The 26204-nt window shown below is 47.0% G+C and overlaps 1 protein-coding gene across 1 annotated transcript; it reads left to right on the top strand.

Annotated features, from left to right (window-relative positions):
- The first annotated feature begins 213 nt into the window (after positions 1 to 213).
- Positions 214 to 20077, top strand: ftcd (formimidoyltransferase cyclodeaminase). The gene is made up of 14 exons (XM_075477070.1): positions 214 to 267; positions 1449 to 1632; positions 3275 to 3403; positions 6847 to 6935; positions 7029 to 7208; positions 7313 to 7450; positions 14457 to 14588; positions 14670 to 14731; positions 14809 to 14935; positions 15031 to 15192; positions 15264 to 15307; positions 18847 to 18985; positions 19820 to 19915; positions 19994 to 20077. The coding sequence occupies exons 1-14, from the start codon at positions 214 to 216 to the stop codon at positions 20075 to 20077; spliced, it is 1620 nt and encodes a 539-aa protein (XP_075333185.1).
- The last annotated feature ends 6127 nt before the right edge of the window (positions 20078 to 26204 follow it).

Genomic DNA, 26204 nt, shown 5'->3' with positions numbered 1-26204 from the left:
TCAGACTGGAGCTTCTTCTTTTATTCCCTCTGGAACAAACTGATCCCAAACTGTGTGTTGGTGGCGCCACCTTCAGGCTGGATGTTCCCTCTGAGTTTCTGCAGGCCGGCAGGACTTCAGTCCACCTCTGTGATCAGGTGACCTTCTGTTAATGTTTGAAGCTCCACAGAGACGGTTCAACAGCAGCTCAGTCTCGGTTCAGTTTCAGACATCATGGCTCGGCTGGTGGAGTGCGTCCCCAACTTCTCAGAAGGTCGAAACAAAGAGGTGAGACAAAGACTTTGTTTGTTTCAAATCAAATCAAATCAGATTTATTTATATAGCACATTTCATGTGCAAACAGTTCAAAGTGCTTCACATAAAATAAAAGCATTGCAGCAGGGAGTGGAAGAAGCATTAAAAATACATAAAAGAATATAAAGAGAAACAAATAAAATCATTTAAATGAATTTAAAAACCAGCAACAGTCCAGATAAGTTCAAAGATATTTCATGCATAGACACATGAGAACAGAAATGTCTTTAACCTGGATTTAAAAATGTCTCCATTTGGTGAAAGTTTAATCTCCACTGGCAGTTTGTTCCACTTGTTTGCAGCATAACAGCTAAATGCTGCTTCTCCATGTTTAGTCTGGACTCTGGACTGGACCAGCTGACCTGAGTCCTTGGATCTAAGAGCTCTGCTGGCTTTATATTCTCTGAACAGATCACAGATTGTAAACCATCAGCAGGCTTTTAAAATCTATTCTGTGACTGACTGGAAGCCAGAGTAAAGATTTTAAAGCTGCTGTGATGTGTTCAGATCTCTTAGTCCGGGTTAAAACTCCAGCAGCAGCGTTCTGGATGAGCTGCAGATGTTTAATGCTCTTTGTGGGAAGTCCAGTTAAAAGTTACAGTGATGGAGTCTGCTGGAGATGAATGCATGGATGAGTTTCTCCTGGAAACCTTTAATTCTGTTGATGTTTCTGAGGTGGTAAAAAGCTGCCTTGGTGACAGCTTTGATGTGGCTGCTGAAAGTCAGATCTGAGTCTATCAACACTCCGAGGTTACCGACTCGCTCAGTGATTGTAAGGTCCCGAGTCTCAAGATATTTACCAACGCTGACTCTCTTCTCTTTGCTCCCAAACAGAATGATCTCAGTCTGTTTAGGTGGAACTCCTGGAGGCATCTCCCCACATCATAATCCGTCTATAACATGTGGTTCATTAGACCGGCTGCAATGATGTTATTGTTTTTAGGAACCTTCCACTTCTGTTTGACCATATTTTCCTGTTCATTAGCTTCACATTTAATCCCCTTTAATGTCTGAGCTGGACAGGCTGGTTTATGAATGATTGACCCGTCAGAGGAGGCCGACCCTCCCACAGAGTCGTGACCTTTAACCTCTCCCCTCCTCTGTAAACACAACCAGCTGCACTGTAACTGAGGCAGAGTGTTCCAACCCTTCAGGTGATCGATGCCATCTCGGCCGCCATTTCCAGCACCCCTGGCTGCAGCCTGCTGGACGTTGACCCCGGGGCCTCCACCAACCGCACCGTCTACACCTTCGTGGGCTCCCCTGCGGCGGTGGTGGAGGGTGCGTTGAACGCCGCCCGGCGGGCCTTCAGCCTCATCGACATGAGCAAACACTCAGGTCAGTCTCAGGTCAGGTAACCCTAACCCAAGTAACCCTAACCCTAACCCATGAGCAAACACTCAGGTTAGTCTCAGGTTAGGTAACCCTAACCCTAACCCTAACCCTAACCCATGAGCAAACACTCAGGTCAGTCTCAGGTCAGGTAACCCTAACCCTAACCCTAACCCATGAGCAAACACTCAGGTCAGTCTCAGGTCAGGTAACCCAAACCCAAGTAACCCTAACCCTAACCCATGAGCAAACACTCAGGTTAGTCTCAGGTCAGGTAACCCTAACCCTCTAACCCTAACCCTAACCCATGAGCAAACACTCAGGTCAGTCTCAGGTCAGGTAACCCTAACCCAAGTAACCCTAACCCTAACCCATGAGCAAACACTCAGGTCAGTCTCAGGTCAGGTAACCCAAACCCAAGTAACCCTAACCCTAACCCATGAGCAAACACTCAGGTTAGTCTCAGGTCAGGTAACCCTAACCCTCTAACCCTAACCCTAACCCATGAGCAAACACTCAGGTCAGTCTCAGGTCAGGTAACCCTAACCCAAGTAACCCTAACCCTAACCCATGAGCAAACACTCAGGTCAGTCTCAGGTCAGGTAACCCTAACCCAAGTAACCCTAACCCTAACCCATGAGCAAACACTCAGGTCAGTCTCAGGTCAGGTAACCCAAACCCTCTAACCCTAACCCTAACCCATGAGCAAACACTCAGGTCAGTCTCAGGTCAGGTAACCCTAACCCAAACCCTAACCCATGAGCAAACACTCAGGTCAGTCTCAGGTCAGGTAACCCTAACCCTAACCCTAACCCATGAGCAAACACTCAGGTCAGTCTAAGGTCAGGTAACCCTAACCCTAACCCATGAGCAAACACTCAGGTCAGTCTCAGGTCAGGTAACCCAAACCCTAACCCATGAGCAAACACTCAGGTTAGTCTCAGGTCAGGTAACCCTAACCCAAGTAACCCTAACCCATGAGCAAACACTCAGGTCAGTCTCAGGTCAGGTAACCCTAACCCAAGTAACCCTAACCCTAACCCATGAGCAAACACTCAGGTCAGTCTCAGGTCAGGTAACCCAAACCCTAACCCATGAGCAAACACTCAGGTTAGTCTCAGGTCAGGTAACCCTAACCCAAGTAACCCTAACCCAAACCCTAACCCATGAGCAAACACTCAGGTCAGTCTCAGGTCAGGTAACCCTAACCCAAGTAACCCTAACCCTAACCCATGAGCAAACACTCAGGTCAGTCTCAGGTCAGGTAACCCAAACCCTAACCCATGAGCAAACACTCAGGTCAGTCTCAGGTCAGGTAACCCTAACCCAAGTAACCCTAACCCAAACCCTAACCCATGAGCAAACACTCAGGTTAGTCTCAGGTCAGGTAACCCTAACCCAAACCCATGAGCAAACACTCAGGTCAGTCTCAGGTCAGGTAACCCTAACCCTAACCCATGAGCAAACACTCAGGTCAGTCTCAGGTCAGGTAACCCTAACCCTAACCCATGAGCAAACACTCAGGTCAGTCTCAGGTCAGGTAACCCTAACCCTAACCCATGAGCAAACACTCAGGTCAGTCTCAGGTCAGGTAACCCTAACCCTAACCCGTCCAGCAGGAAGCGTTTAACACGTGTTTCCTGTTCAGGCGAGCACCCGAGGACCGGAGCGCTGGACGTCTGTCCCTTCATCCCCGTCCAGAACGTCAGCATGGACGACTGCGTGGGCTGCGCCGCCGCCTTCGGACAGAAGCTGGCAGAGATGCTGCACGTGCCCGGTGAGAAAATGGGCTCCGACGAAGATCCAACATGAAGGGAAACACAGATATTAGCCTCCCTCTGACTTCAGATCATTTTAACGCCTATTGTCGCAGATATGCTACAAACCGTAGCCGGAGTCACCGTTGACTCCAAACTGACCAGGATGCCTGGTGTCGCAAATTTGCAACATACAAAAGATTCTCTTTATGTTTTGTGCAAAAGTGAAATGAATAATCTCAGCATTATTTACCATCTACTTAAAGGCTAAAACACAGGTTTGGTGTTTGGGGAGGTGAAGGTAGGACACGGACTTTTTCAAAAGGAAAACTAGATTTATTATACAAAAACAAACAAAGTTCAAACGAAAGGCTTAGCCGGATTCAAAAAACAAACTGTGACAAAATAAACAAAGATCTAGGCATGGCATGGAATAAATACTTATCTTCAAGAACGACGAATATCATGGGACACACAGGTAGGTAAATAAACAGACAGGTCAGGGAAGTCTGGCAAACAAAGATCCGGCGACAAGACAGGGGAGCCTGGAAACTAAATGGGGACTGAGAGTGAGTGCAGGGAAACTAAAACATGGCAAAACTAAAAACTAAACATGGACTGAAAACCAAAACGTGACCTAAAACATAAAACTTGAAACATAAGTTCCCTGGCGGGACAATAGCTGTATTTTTTTTATATACAGCTATATAAATTCAGGCGTTAAGGGGTTAAAGGTGAAATAAAAGAACTGAACCTGCTCAGACGGGTGATTTCCTGTCTTTGAACAGGATTCAAACCAGTTTGCTTCTGTGGCAGAAAGTCCCGCCCAGTTTTCCAGCCTGTGGACCAACATGTTGTGGTCAGCCCTGAGATCCGGGACCACTGACCCGGAAACATCGTCCCTGTCAGTGATTAACCGGACGCTGTTTACTACTTTAACCGGAGCGCCTCAGTGCTGTGTCACGGTCTGAAAGTCACGTTTTTTTAAGTTTTTTTTTTAATTCAAATATTTATTAGTGTTTTAGTTGGTACAAGACAAATACAGTATCACAGACCACATGTTTACATTCTGAAGATGAAGAGAAAAAGTCAGTTGGACCTGGGGCTGCCGCATGTAAAACCAAGTGTATGCATGTCCAAAAAAACAAACAAAAAAAAGCATACATCATTAAATACACCTCTCAGGTACCAGTAACAATATATTCAACACATATTTAACATTTTGTTAGGCTTATTTTCCAATCTAATAACTATTTATTGTGATATATGACCAGAAATGATCCCGTACTGATACTATAGTTTTGTCCCTATTTTTAAGCTTGTTGAGCATGCATTCATAAGAAGCCATTTTTGTCATTTTATTAGCCCATTCCTTCATTTTTGGAGCAGTTTGTGTTTTCCAGTGGGTTAGAATAAACTCCAGCTGCCACGGAGTGATACCCCCCACCATGATAACTGATCATTTTCCACCTGAAATGTTAGGTATCCGTGCCCTATCCCCCAATAAACATAGTCTAGGGCAGAGAGGTAAGGGTTTTCCCAGCCAATCACTAAGAGCCTGCATGACCACTAACCAGAAGGGTTTAATTACTATACTAATAATAGTATATATTATATATATTATTATACCCACAGACTGTGTAGAAGAGTTCCAGCCTCATTACAGCATTTCCAGCATTGCGAATTATTCATGAGGCCGAGTCCATGCAACTTTGTTGGTGTCCAGTAGAACCTTTGAAGTATTTTATACTATGTGAATTTACCTCGACGTTCTCTTATAAATTTTCCATTTTCAGATATAATTTTAGCCCATTCGTCATCTCTTAACACAATTCCAATGTCCTTTTCCCATAAAAGTTTCAAAGCTTTGCTGCCATGACTGAGTGCTGAGCTGGTTCTCCTGTAGAATTTGTTTTGTTTTGTTGAGGCTCGATGATGATTAGGTGGGAGATTGAAAGTCACGTTTTTAAGAAAGAATGGCAACATTCTGAAGTCCTAAAAGAGAATAAAACCAAGAAAAAACTGCATTCATGGGAAACGAGAGATAAAACACATAAACCAGTTAGTGCCCAGTGATAGTACCCAGTGTAATTAACCAAAAAAAAGAGTAAAATTCACTAAAGTTTATGGAAGGATGGACCTTAACTGTAAGAAACAGACGCCCTACTTTGGTATTACTAAACGATCTGCCCTTTATCTAAATGAAATCTTCTAACTATCCAGGTCAAAGAGAATTAAGAGCATTTAAAACAACTCTGAGTCAACATTCATGCTGCTCAGGTACCTTTTTTTTTAATGGAGGTTGAAGGTTTGAAGCCAGAATGCACATTAAGTTTCTCTTTGAGCCTCAGAAGCAATGACCCAATACTTTTGACCCGACTGAGCGCTGGATTGTGCAACGACTTGAAATACCGTTAAAGTATCGATCCAGCCGGGGTCAGGAGGACACACAGTGGGACCAAAAGCTGAACCTTGTAAAAATGTATTTTACATATTTAAGGTTAAATAAATTCAAGTTTACAGGAATTTATCAGTGAGATAAGATTAATTTAGGAATGGTACCATGTGGAAAAGAAAGATAGATAGATGGATGGATGGATGGATGGATGGATGGATGGATGGATGGATGGATGGATAGATAGATAGATAGATAGATAGATAGATAGATAGAGTAGAATAGAAGTACTTTATTCATCCCAATTTGGGAAATTATTGTGTTGCAGCAGCGTACAGTATAAAAGATATGTAAACAATTAAAGGAAAAACAAGCAAATAGAATAGATTAAAAATAGATAATAAACATCAGTATCTGAAGGATTTCACTATTATTATTCCGACTCTTTTTCTTCTCCACGCGGAAACGCAAATGGGGAGGCCTAAACGTATTCGAAAACTCCCCAAACTTTACCCAAAATTGTCCCCCGCGTGAAAAGGATTTTAATGGAGTCGAAAGTGGGCGTCGCCAAACTGCTCTACAGCGCCACCTGACGTGAGATAGCCCGAACCGTACATCGTAGAGACGTGAAACGCGGTGTGTATGTAGATCGCCTCAAATCAAGAACAAAAGTCTCCTGGAGGTATGCTCTAAAATGTACAAGGAGGCGGCCATTTTGGGTCAAAGGGCAAATTTTGGCCATTTTTCACATTTACACACCTCGTATTTGAACAAACTCCTCCTAGGGATTTTGAGCTACGGACTTCATCTTTGGTCGGTATGCAGTTAAGAGATGGGGGAGCAAAATTTATCAAAATCTTGAGTTTTTGAGCATGTTTAGGGGGCTTGGCCTAGTAGCGAACTTGGCGTACTAGCCAGCGTAAACGAAACGCTATAACTTTCACGTTAAAAGTTCAATTAGCACCAAACTTGGTATGATGTTGGATGCCCGACGATCCTATGTGGTAAACTGAAGGATGATCCAGTTCTGACCTCAGATGTGAAGCTGACACAATGAATCCTCCACAGTGTATCTGTACGGAGAAGCGGCTCGAGCGGAGAGCAGGAGGAATCTTCCGTCGGTGCGAGCCGGAGAGTACGAAGCTTTAGCTGAGAAGGTGACAGAGCTGCTCACGTTTCATCGTGTTTCATCATGTTTGTCTCCAGCATTGCGTCTGACTTCACCTGTTGCTTCGCTTTAACTTGTCCAGCTGAAGCGTGACGAATGGGCCCCGGACTTTGGGCCCGCCATCTTTGTGCCGTCGTGGGGCGCCACGGTAACAGGCGCTCGCACGTTCCTCATCGCCTACAACGTGAACCTGATCAGCACCAAAGAACAGGCCCATCGCATCGCGCTGGACGTCCGGGAGCAGGGCCGAGGGAAGGACCAGGTGCATGCTGGGAGTTTGACATTGGACAGCACCAGTTTGTAATTTATTTCCCTGAAACCATCAGAAAGGACACAGTTCTGACTGGGTTTTCTCCCTCTGGGCAGCCCGGGATGCTGAAGAAGGTGCAGGGGATGGGCTGGTACCTGGACGAGGCCAACATCGCCCAAGTGTCCACCAACATCCTGGACTTCGAGCTGACGCCCCTCCACAGCGTGTACGAGGAGATCTGCAGGGACGCCGAGGTCAGAGCTGCACACGGGTTACAGTCAGCTGCAGGAAATTAGGGCCGGTAAAAGGCCAAGATTAGGGCCAGTAAAAGGCCAAGATTAGGGCCAGAAAAAGGCCAAGATTAGGGCCAGAAAAAGGCCAAGATTAGGGCCAGTAAAAGGCCAAGATTAGGGCCAGAAAAAGGCCAAGATTAGGGCCAGAAAAAGGCCAAGATTAGGGCCAGTAAAAGGCCAAGATTAGGGCCGGTAAAAGGCCAAGATTAGGGCCGGTAAAAGGCCAAGATTAGGGCCGGTAAAAGGCCAAGATTAGGGCCAGTAAAAGGCCAAGATTAGGGCCAGTAAAAGGCCAAGATTAGGGCCGGTAAAAGGCCAAGATTAGGGCCAGAAAAAGGCCAAGATTAGGGCCAGAAAAAGGCCAAGATTAGGGCCAGTAAAAGGCCAAGATTAGGGCCAGTAAAAGGCCAAGATTAGGGCCAGTAAAAGGCCAAGATTAGGGCCAGTAAAAGGCCAAGATTAGGGCCAGTAAAAGGCCAAGATTAGGGCCGGTAAAAGGCCAAGATTAGGGCCAGAAAAAGGCCAAGATTAGGGCCAGAAAAAGGCCAAGATTAGGGCCAGTAAAAGGCCAAGATTAGGGCCAGTAAAAGGCCAAGATTAGGGCCAGTAAAAGGCCAAGATTAGGGCCAGTAAAAGGCCAAGATTAGGGCCAGTAAAAGGCCAAGATTAGGGCCGGTAAAAGGCCAAGATTTGGGCCAGAAAAAGGCCAAGATTAGGGCCAGAAAAAGGCCAAGATTAGGGCCAGAAAAAGGCCAAGATTAGGGCCAGTAAAAGGCCAAGATTAGGGCCAGAAAAAGGCCAAGATTAGGGCCGGTAAAAGGCCAAGATTAGGAGTAAGAAAAAGGCCGAGATTAGGGCCGGTAAAAGGCCAAGATTAGGGCCGGTAAAAGGCCAAGATTAGGGCCGGTAAAAGGCCAAGATTAGGGCCAGAAAAAGGCCAAGATTAGGGCCAGAAAAAGGCCAAGATTAGGACCAGTAAAAGGCCAAGATTAGGGCCAGAAAAAGGCCAAGATTAGGGCCGGTAAAAGGCCAAGATTAGGGCCGGTAAAAGGCCAAGATTAGGGCCGGTAAAAGGCCAAGATTAGGGCCGGTAAAAGGCCAAGATTAGGGCCAGTAAAAGGCCAAGATTAGGGGTAAGAAAAAGGCCGAGATTAGGGCCAGTAAAAGGCCAAGATTAGGGCCGGTAAAAGGCCAAGATTAGGGCCGGTAAAAGGCCAAGATTAGGGCCGGTAAAAGGCCAAGATTAGGGCCAGTAAAAGGCCAAGATTAGGGCCAGTAAAAGGCCAAGATTAGGGCCAGTAAAAGGCCAAGATTAGGGCCAGTAAAAGGTCAAGATTAGGGCCAGTAAAAGGCCAAGATTAGGGCCAGTAAAAGGCCAAGATTAGGGCCGGTAAAAGGCCAAGATTTGGGCCAGAAAAAGGCCAAGATTAGGGCCAGAAAAAGGCCAAGATTAGGGCCAGAAAAAGGCCAAGATTAGGGCCAGTAAAAGGCCAAGATTAGGGCCAGAAAAAGGCCAAGATTAGGGCCGGTAAAAGGCCAAGATTAGGAGTAAGAAAAAGGCCGAGATTAGGGCCGGTAAAAGGCCAAGATTAGGGCCGGTAAAAGGCCAAGATTAGGGCCGGTAAAAGGCCAAGATTAGGGCCAGAAAAAGGCCAAGATTAGGGCCAGAAAAAGGCCAAGATTAGGACCAGTAAAAGGCCAAGATTAGGGCCAGAAAAAGGCCAAGATTAGGGCCGGTAAAAGGCCAAGATTAGGAGTAAGAAAAAGGCCGAGATTAGGGCCGGTAAAAGGCCAAGATTAGGGCCGGTAAAAGGCCAAGATTAGGGCCGGTAAAAGGCCAAGATTAGGGCCAGTAAAAGGCCAAGATTAGGGGTAAGAAAAAGGCCGAGATTAGGGCCAGTAAAAGGCCAAGATTAGGGCCGGTAAAAGGCCAAGATTAGGGCCGGTAAAAGGCCAAGATTAGGGCCGGTAAAAGGCCAAGATTAGGGCCGGTAAAAGGCCAAGATTAGGGCCGGTAAAAGGCCAAGATTAGGGCCAGTAAAAGGCCAAGATTAGGGCCGGTAAAAGGCCAAGATTAGGGCCAGTAAAAGGTCAAGATTAGGGCCAGTAAAAGGCCAAGATTAGGGCCAGTAAAAGGCCAAGATTAGGGCCGGTAAAAGGCCAAGATTAGGGCCGGTAAAAGGCCAAGATTAGGGCCGGTAAAAGGCCAAGATTAGGGCCAGAAAAGGGCCAAGATTAGGGCCAGAAAAAGGCCAAGATTAGGACCAGTAAAAGGCCAAGATTAGGGCCAGAAAAAGGCCAAGATTAGGGCCGGTAAAAGGCCAAGATTAGGAGTAAGAAAAAGGCCGAGATTAGGGCCGGTAAAAGGCCAAGATTAGGGCCGGTAAAAGGCCAAGATTAGGGCCGGTAAAAGGCCAAGATTAGGGCCAGTAAAAGGCCAAGATTAGGGGTAAGAAAAAGGCCGAGATTAGGGCCAGTAAAAGGCCAAGATTAGGGCCGGTAAAAGGCCAAGATTAGGGCCGGTAAAAGGCCAAGATTAGGGCCGGTAAAAGGCCAAGATTAGGGCCAGAAAAAGGCCAAGATTAGGGCCAGAAAAAGGCCAAGATTAGGGCCAGTAAAAGGCCAAGATTAGGGCCAGTAAAAGGCCAAGATTAGGGCCAGTAAAAGGCCAAGATTAGGGCCAGTAAAAGGCCAAGATTAGGGCCAGTAAAAGGCCAAGATTAGGGCCGGTAAAAGGCCAAGATTTGGGCCAGAAAAAGGCCAAGATTAGGGCCAGAAAAAGGCCAAGATTAGGGCCAGAAAAAGGCCAAGATTAGGGCCAGTAAAAGGCCAAGATTAGGGCCAGAAAAAGGCCAAGATTAGGGCCGGTAAAAGGCCAAGATTAGGAGTAAGAAAAAGGCCGAGATTAGGGCCGGTAAAAGGCCAAGATTAGGGCCGGTAAAAGGCCAAGATTAGGGCCGGTAAAAGGCCAAGATTAGGGCCAGAAAAAGGCCAAGATTAGGGCCAGAAAAAGGCCAAGATTAGGACCAGTAAAAGGCCAAGATTAGGGCCAGAAAAAGGCCAAGATTAGGGCCGGTAAAAGGCCAAGATTAGGGCCGGTAAAAGGCCAAGATTAGGGCCGGTAAAAGGCCAAGATTAGGGCCGGTAAAAGGCCAAGATTAGGGCCAGTAAAAGGCCAAGATTAGGGGTAAGAAAAAGGCCGAGATTAGGGCCAGTAAAAGGCCAAGATTAGGGCCGGTAAAAGGCCAAGATTAGGGCCGGTAAAAGGCCAAGATTAGGGCCGGTAAAAGGCCAAGATTAGGGCCAGTAAAAGGCCAAGATTAGGGCCAGTAAAAGGCCAAGATTAGGGCCAGTAAAAGGCCAAGATTAGGGCCAGTAAAAGGTCAAGATTAGGGCCAGTAAAAGGCCAAGATTAGGGCCAGTAAAAGGCCAAGATTAGGGCCGGTAAAAGGCCAAGATTTGGGCCAGAAAAAGGCCAAGATTAGGGCCAGAAAAAGGCCAAGATTAGGGCCAGAAAAAGGCCAAGATTAGGGCCAGTAAAAGGCCAAGATTAGGGCCAGAAAAAGGCCAAGATTAGGGCCGGTAAAAGGCCAAGATTAGGAGTAAGAAAAAGGCCGAGATTAGGGCCGGTAAAAGGCCAAGATTAGGGCCGGTAAAAGGCCAAGATTAGGGCCGGTAAAAGGCCAAGATTAGGGCCAGAAAAAGGCCAAGATTAGGGCCAGAAAAAGGCCAAGATTAGGACCAGTAAAAGGCCAAGATTAGGGCCAGAAAAAGGCCAAGATTAGGGCCGGTAAAAGGCCAAGATTAGGAGTAAGAAAAAGGCCGAGATTAGGGCCGGTAAAAGGCCAAGATTAGGGCCGGTAAAAGGCCAAGATTAGGGCCGGTAAAAGGCCAAGATTAGGGCCAGTAAAAGGCCAAGATTAGGGGTAAGAAAAAGGCCGAGATTAGGGCCAGTAAAAGGCCAAGATTAGGGCCGGTAAAAGGCCAAGATTAGGGCCGGTAAAAGGCCAAGATTAGGGCCGGTAAAAGGCCAAGATTAGGGCCGGTAAAAGGCCAAGATTAGGGCCGGTAAAAGGCCAAGATTAGGGCCAGTAAAAGGCCAAGATTAGGGCCGGTAAAAGGCCAAGATTAGGGCCAGTAAAAGGTCAAGATTAGGGCCAGTAAAAGGCCAAGATTAGGGCCAGTAAAAGGCCAAGATTAGGGCCGGTAAAAGGCCAAGATTAGGGCCGGTAAAAGGCCAAGATTAGGGCCGGTAAAAGGCCAAGATTAGGGCCAGAAAAGGGCCAAGATTAGGGCCAGAAAAAGGCCAAGATTAGGACCAGTAAAAGGCCAAGATTAGGGCCAGAAAAAGGCCAAGATTAGGGCCGGTAAAAGGCCAAGATTAGGAGTAAGAAAAAGGCCGAGATTAGGGCCGGTAAAAGGCCAAGATTAGGGCCGGTAAAAGGCCAAGATTAGGGCCGGTAAAAGGCCAAGATTAGGGCCAGTAAAAGGCCAAGATTAGGGGTAAGAAAAAGGCCGAGATTAGGGCCAGTAAAAGGCCAAGATTAGGGCCGGTAAAAGGCCAAGATTAGGGCCGGTAAAAGGCCAAGATTAGGGCCGGTAAAAGGCCAAGATTAGGGCCAGAAAAAGGCCAAGATTAGGGCCGGTAAAAGGCCAAGATTAGGGCCAGTAAAAGGCCAAGATTAGGGCCGGTAAAAGGCCAAGATTAGGGCCGGTAAAAGGCCAAGATTAGGGCCGGTAAAAGGCCAAGATTAGGGCCAGAAAAAGGCCAAGATTAGGGCCAGTAAAAGGCCAAGATTAGGGCCGGTAAAAGGCCAAGATTAGGGCCGGTAAAAGGCCAAGATTAGGGCCGGTAAAAGGCCAAGATTAGGGCCGGTAAAAGGCCAAGATTAGGGCCGGTAAAAGGCCAAGATTAGGGCCAGTAAAAGGCCAAGATTAGGGCCAGTAAAAGGCCAAGATTAGGGCCAGTAAAAGGCCAAGATTAGGGCCAGTAAAAGGTCAAGATTAGGGCCGGTAAAAGGCCAAGATTAGGGCCGGTAAAAGGCCAAGATTAGGGCCGGTAAAAGGCCAAGATTAGGGCCGGTAAAAGGCCAAGATTAGGGCCGGTAAAAGGCCAAGATTAGGGCCAGTAAAAGGCCAAGATTAGGGCCAGTAAAAGGCCAAGATTAGGGCCAGTAAAAGGTCAAGATTAGGGCCAGTAAAAGGCCAAGATTAGGGCCAGTAAAAGGCCAAGATTAGGGCCGGTAAAAGGCCAAGATTTGGGCCAGAAAAAGGCCAAGATTAGGGCCAGAAAAAGGCCAAGATTAGGGCCAGAAAAAGGCCAAGATTAGGGCCAGTAAAAGGCCAAGATTAGGGCCAGAAAAAGGCCAAGATTAGGGCCGGTAAAAGGCCAAGATTAGGAGTAAGAAAAAGGCCGAGATTAGGGCCGGTAAAAGGCCAAGATTAGGGCCGGTAAAAGGCCAAGATTAGGGCCGGTAAAAGGCCAAGATTAGGGCCAGAAAAAGGCCAAGATTAGGGCCAGAAAAAGGCCAAGATTAGGACCAGTAAAAGGCCAAGATTAGGGCCAGAAAAAGGCCAAGATTAGGGCCGGTAAAAGGCCAAGATTAGGAGTAAGAAAAAGGCCGAGATTAGGGCCGGTAAAAGGCCAAGATTAGGGCCGGTAAAAGGCCAAGATTAGGGCCGGTAAAAGGCCAAGATTAGGGCCAGTAAAAGGCCAAGATTAGGGGTAAGAAAAAGGCCGAGATTAGGGCCAGTAAAAGGCCAAGATTAGGGCCGGTAAAAGGCCAAGATTAGGGCCGGTAAAAGGCCAAGATTAGGGCCGGTAAAAGGCCAAGATTAGGGCCAGAAAAAGGCCAAGATTAGGGCCGGTAAAAGGCCAAGATTAGGGCCAGTAAAAGGCCAAGATTAGGGCCGGTAAAAGGCCAAGATTAGGGCCGGTAAAAGGCCAAGATTAGGGCCGGTAAAAGGCCAAGATTAGGGCCAGAAAAAGGCCAAGATTAGGGCCGGTAAAAGGCCAAGATTAGGGCCGGTAAAAGGCCAAGATTAGGGCCGGTAAAAGGCCAAGATTAGGGCCAGAAAAAGGCCAAGATTAGGGCCGGTAAAAGGCCGAGATTAGGGCCAGTAAAAGGCCAAGATTAGGGCCGGTAAAAGGCCAAGATTAGGGCCAGTAAAAGGCCAAGATTAGGGCCAGTAAAAGGCCAAGATTAGGGCCAGTAAAAGGCCAAGATTAGGGCCGGTAAAAGGCCAAGATTAGGGCCAGTAAAAGGCCAAGATTAGGGCCAGTAAAAGGCCAAGATTAGGGCCAGTAAAAGGCCAAGATTAGGGCCGGTAAAAGGCCAAGATTAGGGCCGGTAAAAGGCCAAGATTAGGGCCGGTAAAAGGCCAAGATTAGGGCCAGTAAAAGGCCAAGATTAGGGCCGGTAAAAGGCCAAGATTAGGGCCAGAAAAAGGCCAAGATTAGGGCCGGTAAAAGGCCAAGATTAGGAGTAAGAAAAAGGCCGAGATTAGGGCCAGAAAAAGGACAAGATTCTGGGAGGTAACAAAGCTCCTCACTGAATCTAAGCTAGGCTAACAGCTAGCATCTGTGACCCACTGGATTCCATCCTCCTTCTGCCTGGCATTAGCACAGATAGGCTTACAACTAGGAAATCTTCCACCTCTTGGTTTTCATGTAGTGTTGGGTTAGGGTCAGTTAGTGGCGAGTCGGTTGGTAAAAACCAGAAGAATAAAAGTTGAAGCACCAGAATTGTTCAATCTTTTTTTTCCTGGTTTCTGGCAGAATTGTCAGTTTCCTTTGATTTTGATTTATTTAACCCTTTAAGTTTTGAAAATACTGACTGTAACCAGACGTTTATGAAGGTAGTAGATTTAATCACCTGATTTGCATGTGGTGACATCACTGATGACGTCACTGATGACCTTTCCAAAGTGTTGAGTCCAAACCCAGCGTTCTGTCCCGGGTGTTCAGGAGCTGAAGCTGCCCGTGGTCGGCTCTCAGATCGTGGGTCTGATCCCTCTGAAGGCGGTGCTGGACTCTGCCGACTTCTACATCAACAGAGACCAGCTCTTTGTCGTGGAAGAGGAGCACAAAGTCCGGCTGGTGAGTAGAAAAGTGTCTCTGAAAACACATTAACACATTAACAGCTGTTGTCTCTGGTTCTGACCGTCTGTTTCTGGACAGGTGATCAGTAAACTGGGCCTCGACTCGCTCGGTCCGTTCAACCCGAAGGAGAGAATCATAGAGTGAGTCATCCAGACCATGAAGCCTTGTCAGACCATGAAGTCTGGTCTTACCATGAATCCTGGTCTTACCTGTGCAGGTACATGGTGAGGTCACAGGAGGAGGACCAGCTGGTGTCTTTGTCCCTGCGGCAGTTCGTCCACAGCGTCGGAGCTCGGACGGCGGCTCCCGGAGGAGGATCCGTTTCTGCGGCCATCGCTGCTCTGGTGCCAGTCTTTTTCCCAGCATGCTCAGATTATCCAGCAGAGTGACGCATCTCCCACAATTCAACGTCTCTGTTGCCATCTGGTTTTTCCTCTAGGGGGCAGCGTTGGTGGCCATGGTGGGGCAGATGACCTACGGAAAGAGGCAGTTTGAGAACCTGGACGGCGTGATGAGGAGACTGATTCCCCCGTTTCATCGGGCCATGGACGAGCTGCTGCACATGGTGGACGCGGACTCGTCCGCCTTCAACAGCTACATGGTGAGGTCGGCTCGCCGCCCGCCGCAGAACGCATTCATCTGTGTTTTTATCAAGTTCGTCCTCTGTTGCAGGTGGCGCTGAAAATGCCAAAAAACACAGCAGAAGAAGTTAAAAGGTGAATATGTTACACCATCAGGCCAGCAGGGGGCGTGTGGGTACATAGGATTTCCTGCCTTACCCAGTGGGTAGGTACTAGTCCAACTGTGTATGGTACTAGTCCCAGTGGGTAGAGTACTGGTCCCAGTGGGTAGAGTACTAGTCCCAGTATTTATGGTACTAGTCCCAGTGTGTAGGGTACTAGTCCCAGTGGGTAGAGTACTGGTCCCAGTATTTATGGTACTAGTCCCAGTGTGTAGGGTACTAGTCCCAGTGGGTAGGGTACTAGTCCCAGTATTTATGGTACTAGTCCCAGTGTGTAGGGTACTAGTCCCAGTGGGTAGAGTACTGGTCCCAGTATTTATGGTACTAGTCCCAGTGGGTAGGGTACTGGTCCCAGTGGGTAGGGTACTGGTCCCAGTGGGTAGGGTACTGGTCCCAGTGGGTAGAGTACTGGTCCCAGTGGGTAGGGTACTTGTCCCGTTGTGTAGGGTACTGGTCCCAGTGGGTAGAGTACTAGTCCCAGTGGGTAGGGTACTGGTCCCAGTGGGTAGAGTACTAGTCCCAGTATTTATGGTACTAGTCCCGTTGTGTAGGGTACTAGTCCCAGTGGGTAGAGTACTGGTCCCAGTATTTATGGTACTAGTCCCAGTGTGTAGGGTACTAGTCCCAGTGAGTAGAGTACTGGTCCCGGTGTGTAGGGTACTGGTCCCAGTGGGTAAAGTACTGTTCCCAGTATTTATGGTACTAGTCCCGTTGTGTAGGGTACTAGTCCCAGTGGGTAGAGTACTGGTCCCGGTGTGTAGGGTACTGATCCCAGTGGCTAGGGTACTGGTCCCGGTGTGTAGGGTACTAGTCCCGTTGTGTAGGGTACTGATCCCAGTGGCTAGGGTACTGGTCCCGGTGTGTAGGGTACTGGTCCCAGTGGGTAGAGTACTAGTCCCAGTGGGTAGAGTACTAGTCCCAGTGTGTATGGTACTGGTCCCTGTGGGTACTAGTCCCAGTGGGTAGAGTACTGGTCCCAGTGTGTATGATACTGGTCCCGTTGTGTAGGGTACTAGTCCCGTTGTGTAGGGTACTGGTCCCAGTGGGTAGGGTACTGGTCCCAGTGAGTAGAGTACTGGTCCCGGTGTGTAGGGTACTGGTCCCAGTGGGTAGAGTACTGGTCCCAGTGTGTATGGTACTGGTCCTGTTGTGTAGGGTACTGGTCCCAGTGAGTAGAGTACTGGTCCCAGTGAGTAGAGTACTGGTCCCGGTGTGTAGGGTACTAGTCCCGTTGTGTAGGGTACTGATCCCAGTGGCTAGGGTACTGGTCCCGGTGTGTAGGGTACTGGTCCCAGTGGGTAGAGTACTAGTCCCAGTGTGTATGGTACTAGTCCCAGTGGGTAGAGTACTGGTCCCAGTGTGTATGATACTGGTCCCGTTGTGTAGGGTACTGGTCCCAGTGGGTAGGGTACTGGTCCCAGTGAGTAGAGTACTGGTCCCGGTGTGTAGGGTACTGGTCCCAGTGGGTAGAGTACTGGTCCCAGTGTGTATGGTACTGGTCCCAGTGGGTAGAGTACTGGTCCCAGTGAGTAGAGTACTGGTCCCGGTGTGTAGGGTACTGGTCCCAGTGGGTAGAGTACTGGTCCCAGTGTGTATGGTACTGGTCCTGTTGTGTAGGGTACTGGTCCCAGTGGGTAGGGTACTGGTCCCAGTGTGTATGATACTAGTCCCGTTGTGTAGGGTACTGGTCCCAGTGGGTAGGGTACTGGTCCCAGTGAGTAGAGTACTGGTCCCGGTGTGTAGGGTACTGGTCCCAGTGGGTAGAGTACTGGTCCCAGTGTGTATGGTACTGGTCCTGTTGTGTAGGGTACTGGTCCCAGTGAGTAGAGTACTGGTCCCGGTGTGTAGGGTACTAGTCCCGTTGTGTAGGGTACTGATCCCAGTGGCTAGGGTACTGGTCCCAGTGGGTAGGGTACTGGTCCCAGTGAGTAGAGTACTGGTCCCGGTGTGTAGGGTACTGGTCCCAGTGGGTAGAGTACTGGTCCCAGTGTGTATGGTACTGGTCCTGTTGTGTAGGGTACTGGTCCCAGTGGGTAGAGTACTGGTCCCATTGTGTATGGTACTGGTCCTGTTGTGTAGGGTACTGGTCCCAGTGGGTAGAGTACTGGTCCCAGTGTGTATGGTACTAGTTCCAGTGTGTAGGGTACTGGTCCCAGTGGGTAGAGTACTGGTCCCAGTGTGTATGGTACTAGTCCCAGTGAGTAGAGTACTGGTCCCGGTGTGTAGGGTACTGGTCCCAGTGGGTAGAGTACTGGTCCCAGTGTGTATGGTACTAGTCCCAGTGAGTAGAGTACTGGTCCCGGTGTGTAGGGTACTGGTCCCAGTGTGTAGGGTACTGGTCCCAGTGTGTAGGGTACTAGTCCCAGGGAGTAGGGCACTGGTCCCAGGGAGTAGGGTACTAGTCCCAGTGTGTAGGGTACTAGTCCCAGTGTGTAGGGTACAGGTCCCAGTGTGTATGGTACTGGTCCCGTTGTGTAGGGTACTGGTCCCAGTGTGTAGGGTACTGGTCCCAGTGTGTATGGTACTGGTCCCGTTGTGTAGGGTACTGGTCCCAGTGTGTAGGGTACTGGTCCCAGTGTGTAGGGTACTAGTCCCAGGGAGTAGGGTACTAGTCCCAGTGTGTAGGGTACTAGTCCCAGTGGGTAGAGTACTGGTCCCAGTGTGTATGGTACTAGTCCCGTTGTGTAGGGTACTAGTCCGAGTGAGTAGAGTACTGGTCCCAGTGGGTAGGGTACTGGTCCCAGTGTGTAGGGTACTGGTCTCAGTGGGTAGGGTACTGGTCCCAGGGAGTAGGGTACTAGTCCCAGTGTGTAGAGTACTGGTCCCAGTGGGTAGGGTACTGGTCCCAGGGAGTAGGGTACTGGTCCCAGTGTGTAGGGTACAAGTCTCAGTGGGTAGGGTACTGGTCCCAGGGAGTAGGGTACTGGTCCCAGTGTGTAGGGTACTGGTCCCAGGGAGTAGGGTACTAGTCCCAGTGTGTAGGGTACTGGTCCCAGTGTGTAGGGTACAAGTCTCAGTGGGTAGGGTACTGGTCCCAGGGAGTAGGGTACTGGTCTCAGTGGGTAGGGTACTGGTCCCAGGGAGTAGGGTACTAGTCCCAGTGTGTAGGGTACTGGTCCCAGTGGGTAGGGTACTGGTCCCATGGAGTAGGGTACTGGTCCCAGTGTGTAGGGTACAAGTCTCAGTGGGTAGGGTACTGGTCCCAGTGTGTAGGGTACTAGTCCCTGTGTTAACTCAAGGCGTTGCCTTTAGATTAAAGGCAACATTGGCAGATTAACATAATAACTTTAAATGTAATAACTTCATAATAACTTCATAGCAACTTTAAATGTAATAAATTCATAATAACTTCATAATAACTTCATAATAACTTCATAGTAACTTTAAATGTAATAACTTCATAATAACTTCATAATAACTTCACAGTAACTTTAAATGTAATAAATGTGGACGTTTCACAGGCCTTTAGCTCCTGATAAACCAGAAGGTTAAACATCTCGTTGTTGCTTTCAGGAGAGAAGCTGCGATGCAGGACGGTCTGCAGCGGGCCGTTGGGGTCCCGTTGGCTCTGGCTGAGAGGATCAGCGTCCTGTGGCCGCCTCTTAAAGAAATGGTCGTCTACGGAAACATCGGCTGCAAGTCTGATGCTCAGGTGAGACACGGGACTCTCCTATGGCGTATTTCCACTAGCTCGGCACGGCTCGGTTTGGTTGTGTTTCCATTTACAACTGAGTATCATTTCGTGCCTCCTCGACGTGGGTGGGGTCGTCGTAACACCCCGCCCTGCTTCTGATCTGAAGCAGGTACCTGCTGGTTCCTGCTGGTTCCTGCTGGAAGATCAACAAACTAAGGAAATGTTGCACTGTGTGTTTTCACGATAAGAAATCCGAGTCTGAGCGGCTGTTATCACGATGACGGTAAACTTATGATGCACTACCCTAACCCCTCACTGGAAATAGCCTGATCCATAAGATTCCAGGTGGATTATTGGCTCCTCCACATGAGGAAATGTTGTGTGGTGATAACTGAACGGGTTCCACGGAGCTTCAGATGCGTAGTTAAAGGACAGGACCGTTTTTTTGACATTGGGCCCTTGATTTCACATTATAACATGATGTTCTACTCACCCCTGCTTGTTGTTGGTAATTTGGAGCTGTTCCGAAGATATTCGAGAGGCGTCTGGCTGCTCTCTTGAGATATTCGGCCATGAAACGGTTTCCTATGGGCAACGTTATACAGGCACAAACTATGCTGTTTATAATTTATTAATTACTGTACACTAGCACTGATAACGTGGAGGTGCGTCGCTTACTTAAAAAAATCCGGGTTACTGTAATTTTGATTTTTTTGTCTGTGGGCTGTCTGTGGTAGTAGCACGACGATGACGTCAGTAACACCCACTTTACGACAAAAAGTAGCAGAGATAGCTTCGGGGTCATGTTACTCAGATTCTGAGAGTCAGCTTTGTCTTTTCTGTGGTTTTCAGGTTGCAGCTAAAGCTCTGGAGACGGCCGTGTTTGGAGCGTACTACAACGTTATGATTAACCTCAAAGACGTCACCGACGACGCCTTCAAAGTGGCTGTGAGTGATCTCCATCCTTCCTCATGGCTCTGAGCTTTATTCATTCTGCTCCTCGAAAAACTTACCTCTGTGTTGCAGACGGAGAAAAGAGCATCCACGTTGCTGCAGGAGGCCAAAGACGGCGTTCGAGCCGTCCTCGAAGCTGCTGAGAGGAGAAACTGAATTAATGCTGGATAAAAGTCTGTGGGGAAATGAAGCCATGTGTCTTCTTCATGTGTTTACATCCAATTTCAGTGGAGCAAGGAGGGTGTAACATCTGTAAATATACAGGCACATTTCACATCTGCAATGAGACGCACAAAACTGGTTAGCTTACAGAAAACAGCTCGTATCAAAAGGAAGTCAACGCACACATACTGAGATGCACACGTACTGAGATGCACACATAATGAGATGCACACGTAATAAGGTGCACACGTAATGAGATGCGCATATAATGAGATGCACACATAATGAGATGCACACATACTGAGATGCACACATAATGAGATAAACACATAATGAGATGCACACATAATGAGATAAACACATAATGAGATGCACACGTACTGAGATGCACACATAATGAGATGCACACGTACTGAGATGCGCATATAATGAGATGCGCACATAATGAGATGCACACGTACTGAGATGCACAATGTGGGGGGGAAGTCACATGGCAACATGATCAATGAATACTATGAGTCACTTTGGACGGTTATCCAGGAAACACACAAAGTTCTGAGATTCCTTTATTTTGCATTTAAACTCCAAAGTAAAACTAGCTAAAAGCATATTTACTGAAAACTGGTTTCTATGGAGGATTTAAGGTAAAAACAAAAAAATCTGAATCAGTATTTTATATGATGATAAAAGCTGCTAAAATTAAGTAAAAAAATACACTTTTCTGCTTTAATTTGAAACTGAATTCATAAAAGTTCGAGTTAATGTTTCTATTAATTTACTTTGTCAGTTTTTACATTCATGTAGTTGTTCTGCTTCACATGCAAATGAGGGAGGCGGAGTTTCAGAGCATGTCATTGGCTCAGCTTCTCACCCATTGGCTGATTTTCAGGCTTGTTTCAGGTATGGAAGCTATGATTCAGAATGAATTCAACAAACCGAGACGGTTTGTTCTCTCAGTGACCGATACAGCAGGCTAACAGCCAGTTAAACGAGCCGCTAACGCTGTTTGCCTTCCCCACTTCCTGTCTCTGTGACGAGATCAGACGCCCCGCCCCCTCATTTGCATAATGAGGCAGACAGGAATATGTAAACAAGAGGTGGAAATGTAGAAAGAAAACATGGAAATGAATGACCTGAGGAAACTAACAGAGCTAAATACATCTATAAATAAAGGTTTTTAAAAATGTGTGATGAAATCAACATGAAATAAATAATTTAATAAATAAATAAATAGATCAATACGATTTAAAGGAAAATCATACAAAAAGAATCCAGAGATAACAAATAAATAAATGACCAAACTATGAACGAATACTCGATTCCTTTTACTGACTCGAGTTTGCATGAGTCACTCACTAAAGTGAATCGGGTTTTCGAGTCATTTGAATCGGTCACCCGGAGTCCCCAAGTCATTGTGAGAAAGGCTAAAAATCCAGAAGTCTCCCAGGAGAAACATTTATTTTTCTTTCTTCCTCTCTAAATAAATAAATGCAAATAATTCAGAGCAAAACAGTGAAACATTATTGTCAGGTATTGGTGGGTTGGCAGGACACGGATGTGGACTCCCGAGGTGAGACAAAGGTTTATTTTCAACTTAAGACAAAACAAAAAGCGCGGCTGAGCTGGATACTAAATACTACAAGACTAAACTGTGGGACAAAGACATGAATATAACTGGGACAAAACAAAACAAAAGACTTGGAAAAACACGTATCTTAGCGAGTCTTAAGGCGTGGCGTGGCTAAGAATGGCAGGTGTGATATGGGCCGGTAGTTGTTCAGTACTGTGGCATCAGACTGCTCTTCTTTAGAAGAGGCTTAATGACAGCGGTTTTTAAGGCCTTTGGAAGTGTTCCAGTCTGGAGTGAGATGTTGACTAGATGAGCGAGTTGTGGTAACAAACTGCTCAGCACAGACTTTAGGAATCTAGTGGGCAACTCATCAAGGCAGCACGTTGATGAACTCAGACTGCAGATGGTCTCTGACTGTTAGTCAGTAACAGGTGTGAAATGTGTCAGCTCTAGGTGTCCAGCTGGCTGCAGAGTAGTTATTTGTGTTGTGGAAATTATTGCATTTTTAATACCTTGAACTTTGTCATTAAAGAATGTTGCAAACTCATCACACTTGGATGTTCAGGTTACAGAAGAGTTAACCCACCCAATGTTGGGTCACCACTAACCCTGCTCATGATGTCTGTTTCCACCTCATGTGATGTTTCACAGAGTGTCGGAGCTGTTCTCAGGAACCTGTGGAAACAACAATTCAAGCCTTTTCTCTCCTGAAACAGCTGTTTTCTGACCTCTGAGCTCCTGATGGAAGAACATGTCTGAGCTCAGCTGCAGCAGAGGAATCAAAGTGGGCTGAAAGTCAGATCTGTGGTGTGATGAGCTCAGCTGGCCGCCCACGTCAGCAGCTGATGATGATGCCTGGGGGCCCAGCCTGACCTTCATAGTTCCCTCAGCTTTTATTTTGGAATGCCACGTTAACACCTGCCATGCTGTGGTCAGAGCGGACAGACGGCGCCGAGGGCGGCCGGGCGGCCGGGTGGCCGGGCGGCCGGGCGGCCGCCACTTCCTGAGCCGACTGTGGAAGCTCAGCGGGGCCGAGATGAGGTCTGATGCAGGTCTGCGATACGAGCTGATGAAACACCGTCTACACCCAGGTGAAGGTGGAGCAGACACGGGGATCCATACCTTCACACAGGCCGAATTACAGCTTCCTGAAGGGGACCGGGCTAAATCTGAAGCGACCGGGCTAAATCTGAAGGGGACTGGGCTAAATCTGAAGCGACCGGGCTAAATCTGAAGCGGACCGGGCTAAATCTGAAGCGACCGGGCTAAATCTGAAGGGGACCGGGCTAAATCTGAAGGGGACTGGGCTAAATCTGAAGTGGACCGGGCTAAATCCGAAGCGGACCGGGCTAAATCTGAAGGGGACTGGGCTAAATCTGAAGGGGACTGGGCTAAATCTGAAGTGGACCGGGCTAAATCCGAAGCGGACCGGGCTGAATCCGAAGCTAAAACCCACCAGAACTTTTCCACTAATCCTTCTAACAACAGAATCAGAAGTCTTGGATCACGTGAACAGACTTTAAAATGTTGTTTCTTCTCTTAAATGAACTTCAGAAGCAGATGGAAGACACAGCGTAGAAGTTACTGCCATCTAGTGGTCGAGTTAATAATAATAATAATAATGATTTATTATTATTGGGGCATCCGTCTCAGACTCACCGGTGGGATAACTTACCTATGAAGGAGAAAACCAGAAACTTCAGGGTCACTCTGGAAGTGTGGAAAAGTGTGCGTTTGTGCCGCCCACAGACATGTCTGACTGCAGATTACTGATGCCTCACACTGATCCCATCAGTTAGAGGTTTGATCTCAGCTGCACCAACAGACGGCCCAACATCTGCCCCAGCTGCAGGGAGCCCCTCCAACATCTGCCCCCCCCTCCAACTCCTCCGCTGTGACTCGACTCGCTTCAAATCAAATCAAATCAGATTTATTTATATAGCACATTTCATGTACAAACAATTCAAAGTGCTTTACATAAAATAAAAGCATTGCAGCAGGGAGTGGAAGAAGCATTAAAATACATAAAAGAATATAAAGAGAAACAAATAAAATCATTTAAATGGATTTAAAAACAAGCAACAGTCTAGATAAGTTAAAAGATATCGTGCAGATTTCATGCATAGACACATGAAAACAGAAATGTTTTTAACCTGGATTTAAAAATGTCTCCATTTGGTGAAAGTTTAATCTCCACTGGCAGTTTGTTCCACTTGTTTGCAGCATAACAGCTAAATGCTGCTTCTCCATGTTTAGTCTGGACTCTGGACTGGACCAGCTGACCTGAGTCCTTGGATCTCAGAGCTCTGCTGGGTTTATATTCTCTGAACAGATCACAGATTGTAAACCATCAGCAGGCTTTTAAAATCTATTCTGTGACTGACTGGAAGCCAGTGTAAAGATTTTAAAGCTGCTGTGATGTGTTCAGATCTCTTAGTCCGGGTTAAAACTCCAGCAGCAGCGTTCTGGATGAGCTGCAGATGTTTAATGCTCTTTGTGGGAAGTCCAGTTAAAAGAGCGTTACAGTGATGGAGTCTGCTGGAGATGAATGCATGGATGAGTTTCTCCTGGAAACCTTTAATTCTGTTGATGTTTCTGAGGTGGTAAAAAGCTGCCTTGGTGACAGCTTTGATGTGGCTGCTGAAAGTCAGATCTGAGTCTATCAACACTCCGAGGTTACCGACTCGCTCAGTGATTGTAAGGGCCCGAGTCTCAAGATATTTACCAACGCTGACCCTCTTCTCTTTGCTCCCAAACAGAATGATCTCAGTTTGGTCTTCATTTAATTGTAGAAAATTCTCTCTCATCCAGGTGTTTACTTCCTCCAGACACTGACACAGTACGTCTGCTGGGCTGCAGTCGCCATGGTGACAGAGACACATAAAGCTGTGTATCGTCTGCATAACTGTGATAATTGATGTTAAAGTTCTGCAATATCTGACCCAAAGGGAGCATATACAAGTTAAATAGAAGAGGTCCAAGAATTGACCCCTGGGGGACTCCACAAGTCATGGCCACTCGCTCAGATTCATAGCTGCCAATTGTAACAAAATAACTTCGGCCTTCTAAGTAGGACCTGAACCAGTTAAGGACCGCTCCAGAAAGTCCAACCCAGTTTTCCAGCCTGTGCAACAGGATTCTGTGATCTACAGTATCAAACGCAGCGCTGAGGTCCAACAGAACCAGGACTGAAACATTACCAGAATCAGTATTCAACCTAATGTCGTTTAACACTTTGACCAGAGCTGTTTCAGTGCTGTGATGACGTCTGAAGCCTGATTGAAAGTTATCAAGACTTCCACTTTCATTCAGAAAGTCATTGAGCTGGTTAAATACAACTTTCTCAATAATCTAAGATATAAAAGAGAGATTAGAGACAGGTCTGTAGGTGTTCATCATAGAGGCGTCTAGAGTTCTCTTCTTTAGGAGTGGCTTAATGGCAGCTGTCTTTAACTTGGGAAAAATGCCTGATGCCAGTGAGCTGTTAACTATTCGTAGGAGATCACTTTCTACTGAGGTAAAAACAGTTCACCGAGCAAACTCTGTGCAGAGACCCAGAGATTCTGAAGTTTACAGAGCTCCTGGCAGCTTGTCCAGGCCTTCAGCTCTGGGTTCATGTCCAGAGCTTTTGGGCTTTTGGCTTCTTGTCTCAGTTCAGGGTCCGGTTTCCTTTGACCCGGTTCTAAAGGCCGGTGGGTTCTGGAGCTAAAACATCCACACTAAGACGCTGTGTAAGGGACCACCTTCCTGTGCTGAGCTCCATGTTCACAGAATACATTTAACCCCTTAACGCCTATTGTCGCATATATGCTACAAACCGTTTGACTCAAACCAGCTGAGATAGCATCTTTATTCCCCCAATGCCGGACATACCAAATTACATACCAAACATACCAAATTACATACCCAACATACCAAATTACATACCAAACATACCCAACATACCAAATACATACCCAACATACCAAATTACATACCAAACATACCAAAATACATACCCAACATACCAAATTACATACCAAACATACCCAACATACCAAATACATACCCAACATACCAAATTTACATACCAAACATACCCAACATACCAAATACATACCCAACATACCAAATTACATACCAAACATACCCAACATACCAAATTACATACCCAATATACCCAACATACCAAATTACATACCCAACATACCAAATACATACCCAACATACCAAATTTACATACCAAACATACCCAACATACCAAATACATACCCAACATACCAAATTACATACCCAATATACCCAACATACCAAATTACATACCCAACATACCCAACATACCAAATTACATACCCAATATACCCAACATACCAAATTACATACCCAACATACCCAACATACCAAATTACATACCCAATATACCCAACATACCAAATTACATACCCAACATACCAAATTACATACCCAATATACCCAACATACCAAATTACATACCCAACATACCAAATTACATACCCAACATACCAAATTGACTCCAAATTGACCAGGATGCCTGTTGTCACAAATTTGCAA

This window comes from Odontesthes bonariensis, chromosome 11, assembly GCF_027942865.1.
Source record: "Odontesthes bonariensis isolate fOdoBon6 chromosome 11, fOdoBon6.hap1, whole genome shotgun sequence".
NCBI lineage: Eukaryota > Metazoa > Chordata > Actinopteri > Atheriniformes > Atherinopsidae > Odontesthes > Odontesthes bonariensis.
Note: the sequence above shows the minus strand (reverse complement) of the source record. Positions and strands in the feature narration are given on the sequence as shown.

Excerpts from the sequence above, each read along its gene's own strand:
- ftcd (XM_075477070.1), top strand. The coding sequence starts at position 214 with ATGGCTCGGCTGGTGGAGTGCGTCCCCAACTTCTCAGAAGGTCGAAAC. Across the intron at positions 268-1,448 it reads CAGAAGGTCGAAACAAAGAG|GTGATCGATGCCATCTCGGC; the intron begins GTGAGACAAAGA and ends CCAACCCTTCAG. Across the intron at positions 7,451-14,456 it reads AGATCTGCAGGGACGCCGAG|GAGCTGAAGCTGCCCGTGGT; the intron begins GTCAGAGCTGCA and ends CCGGGTGTTCAG.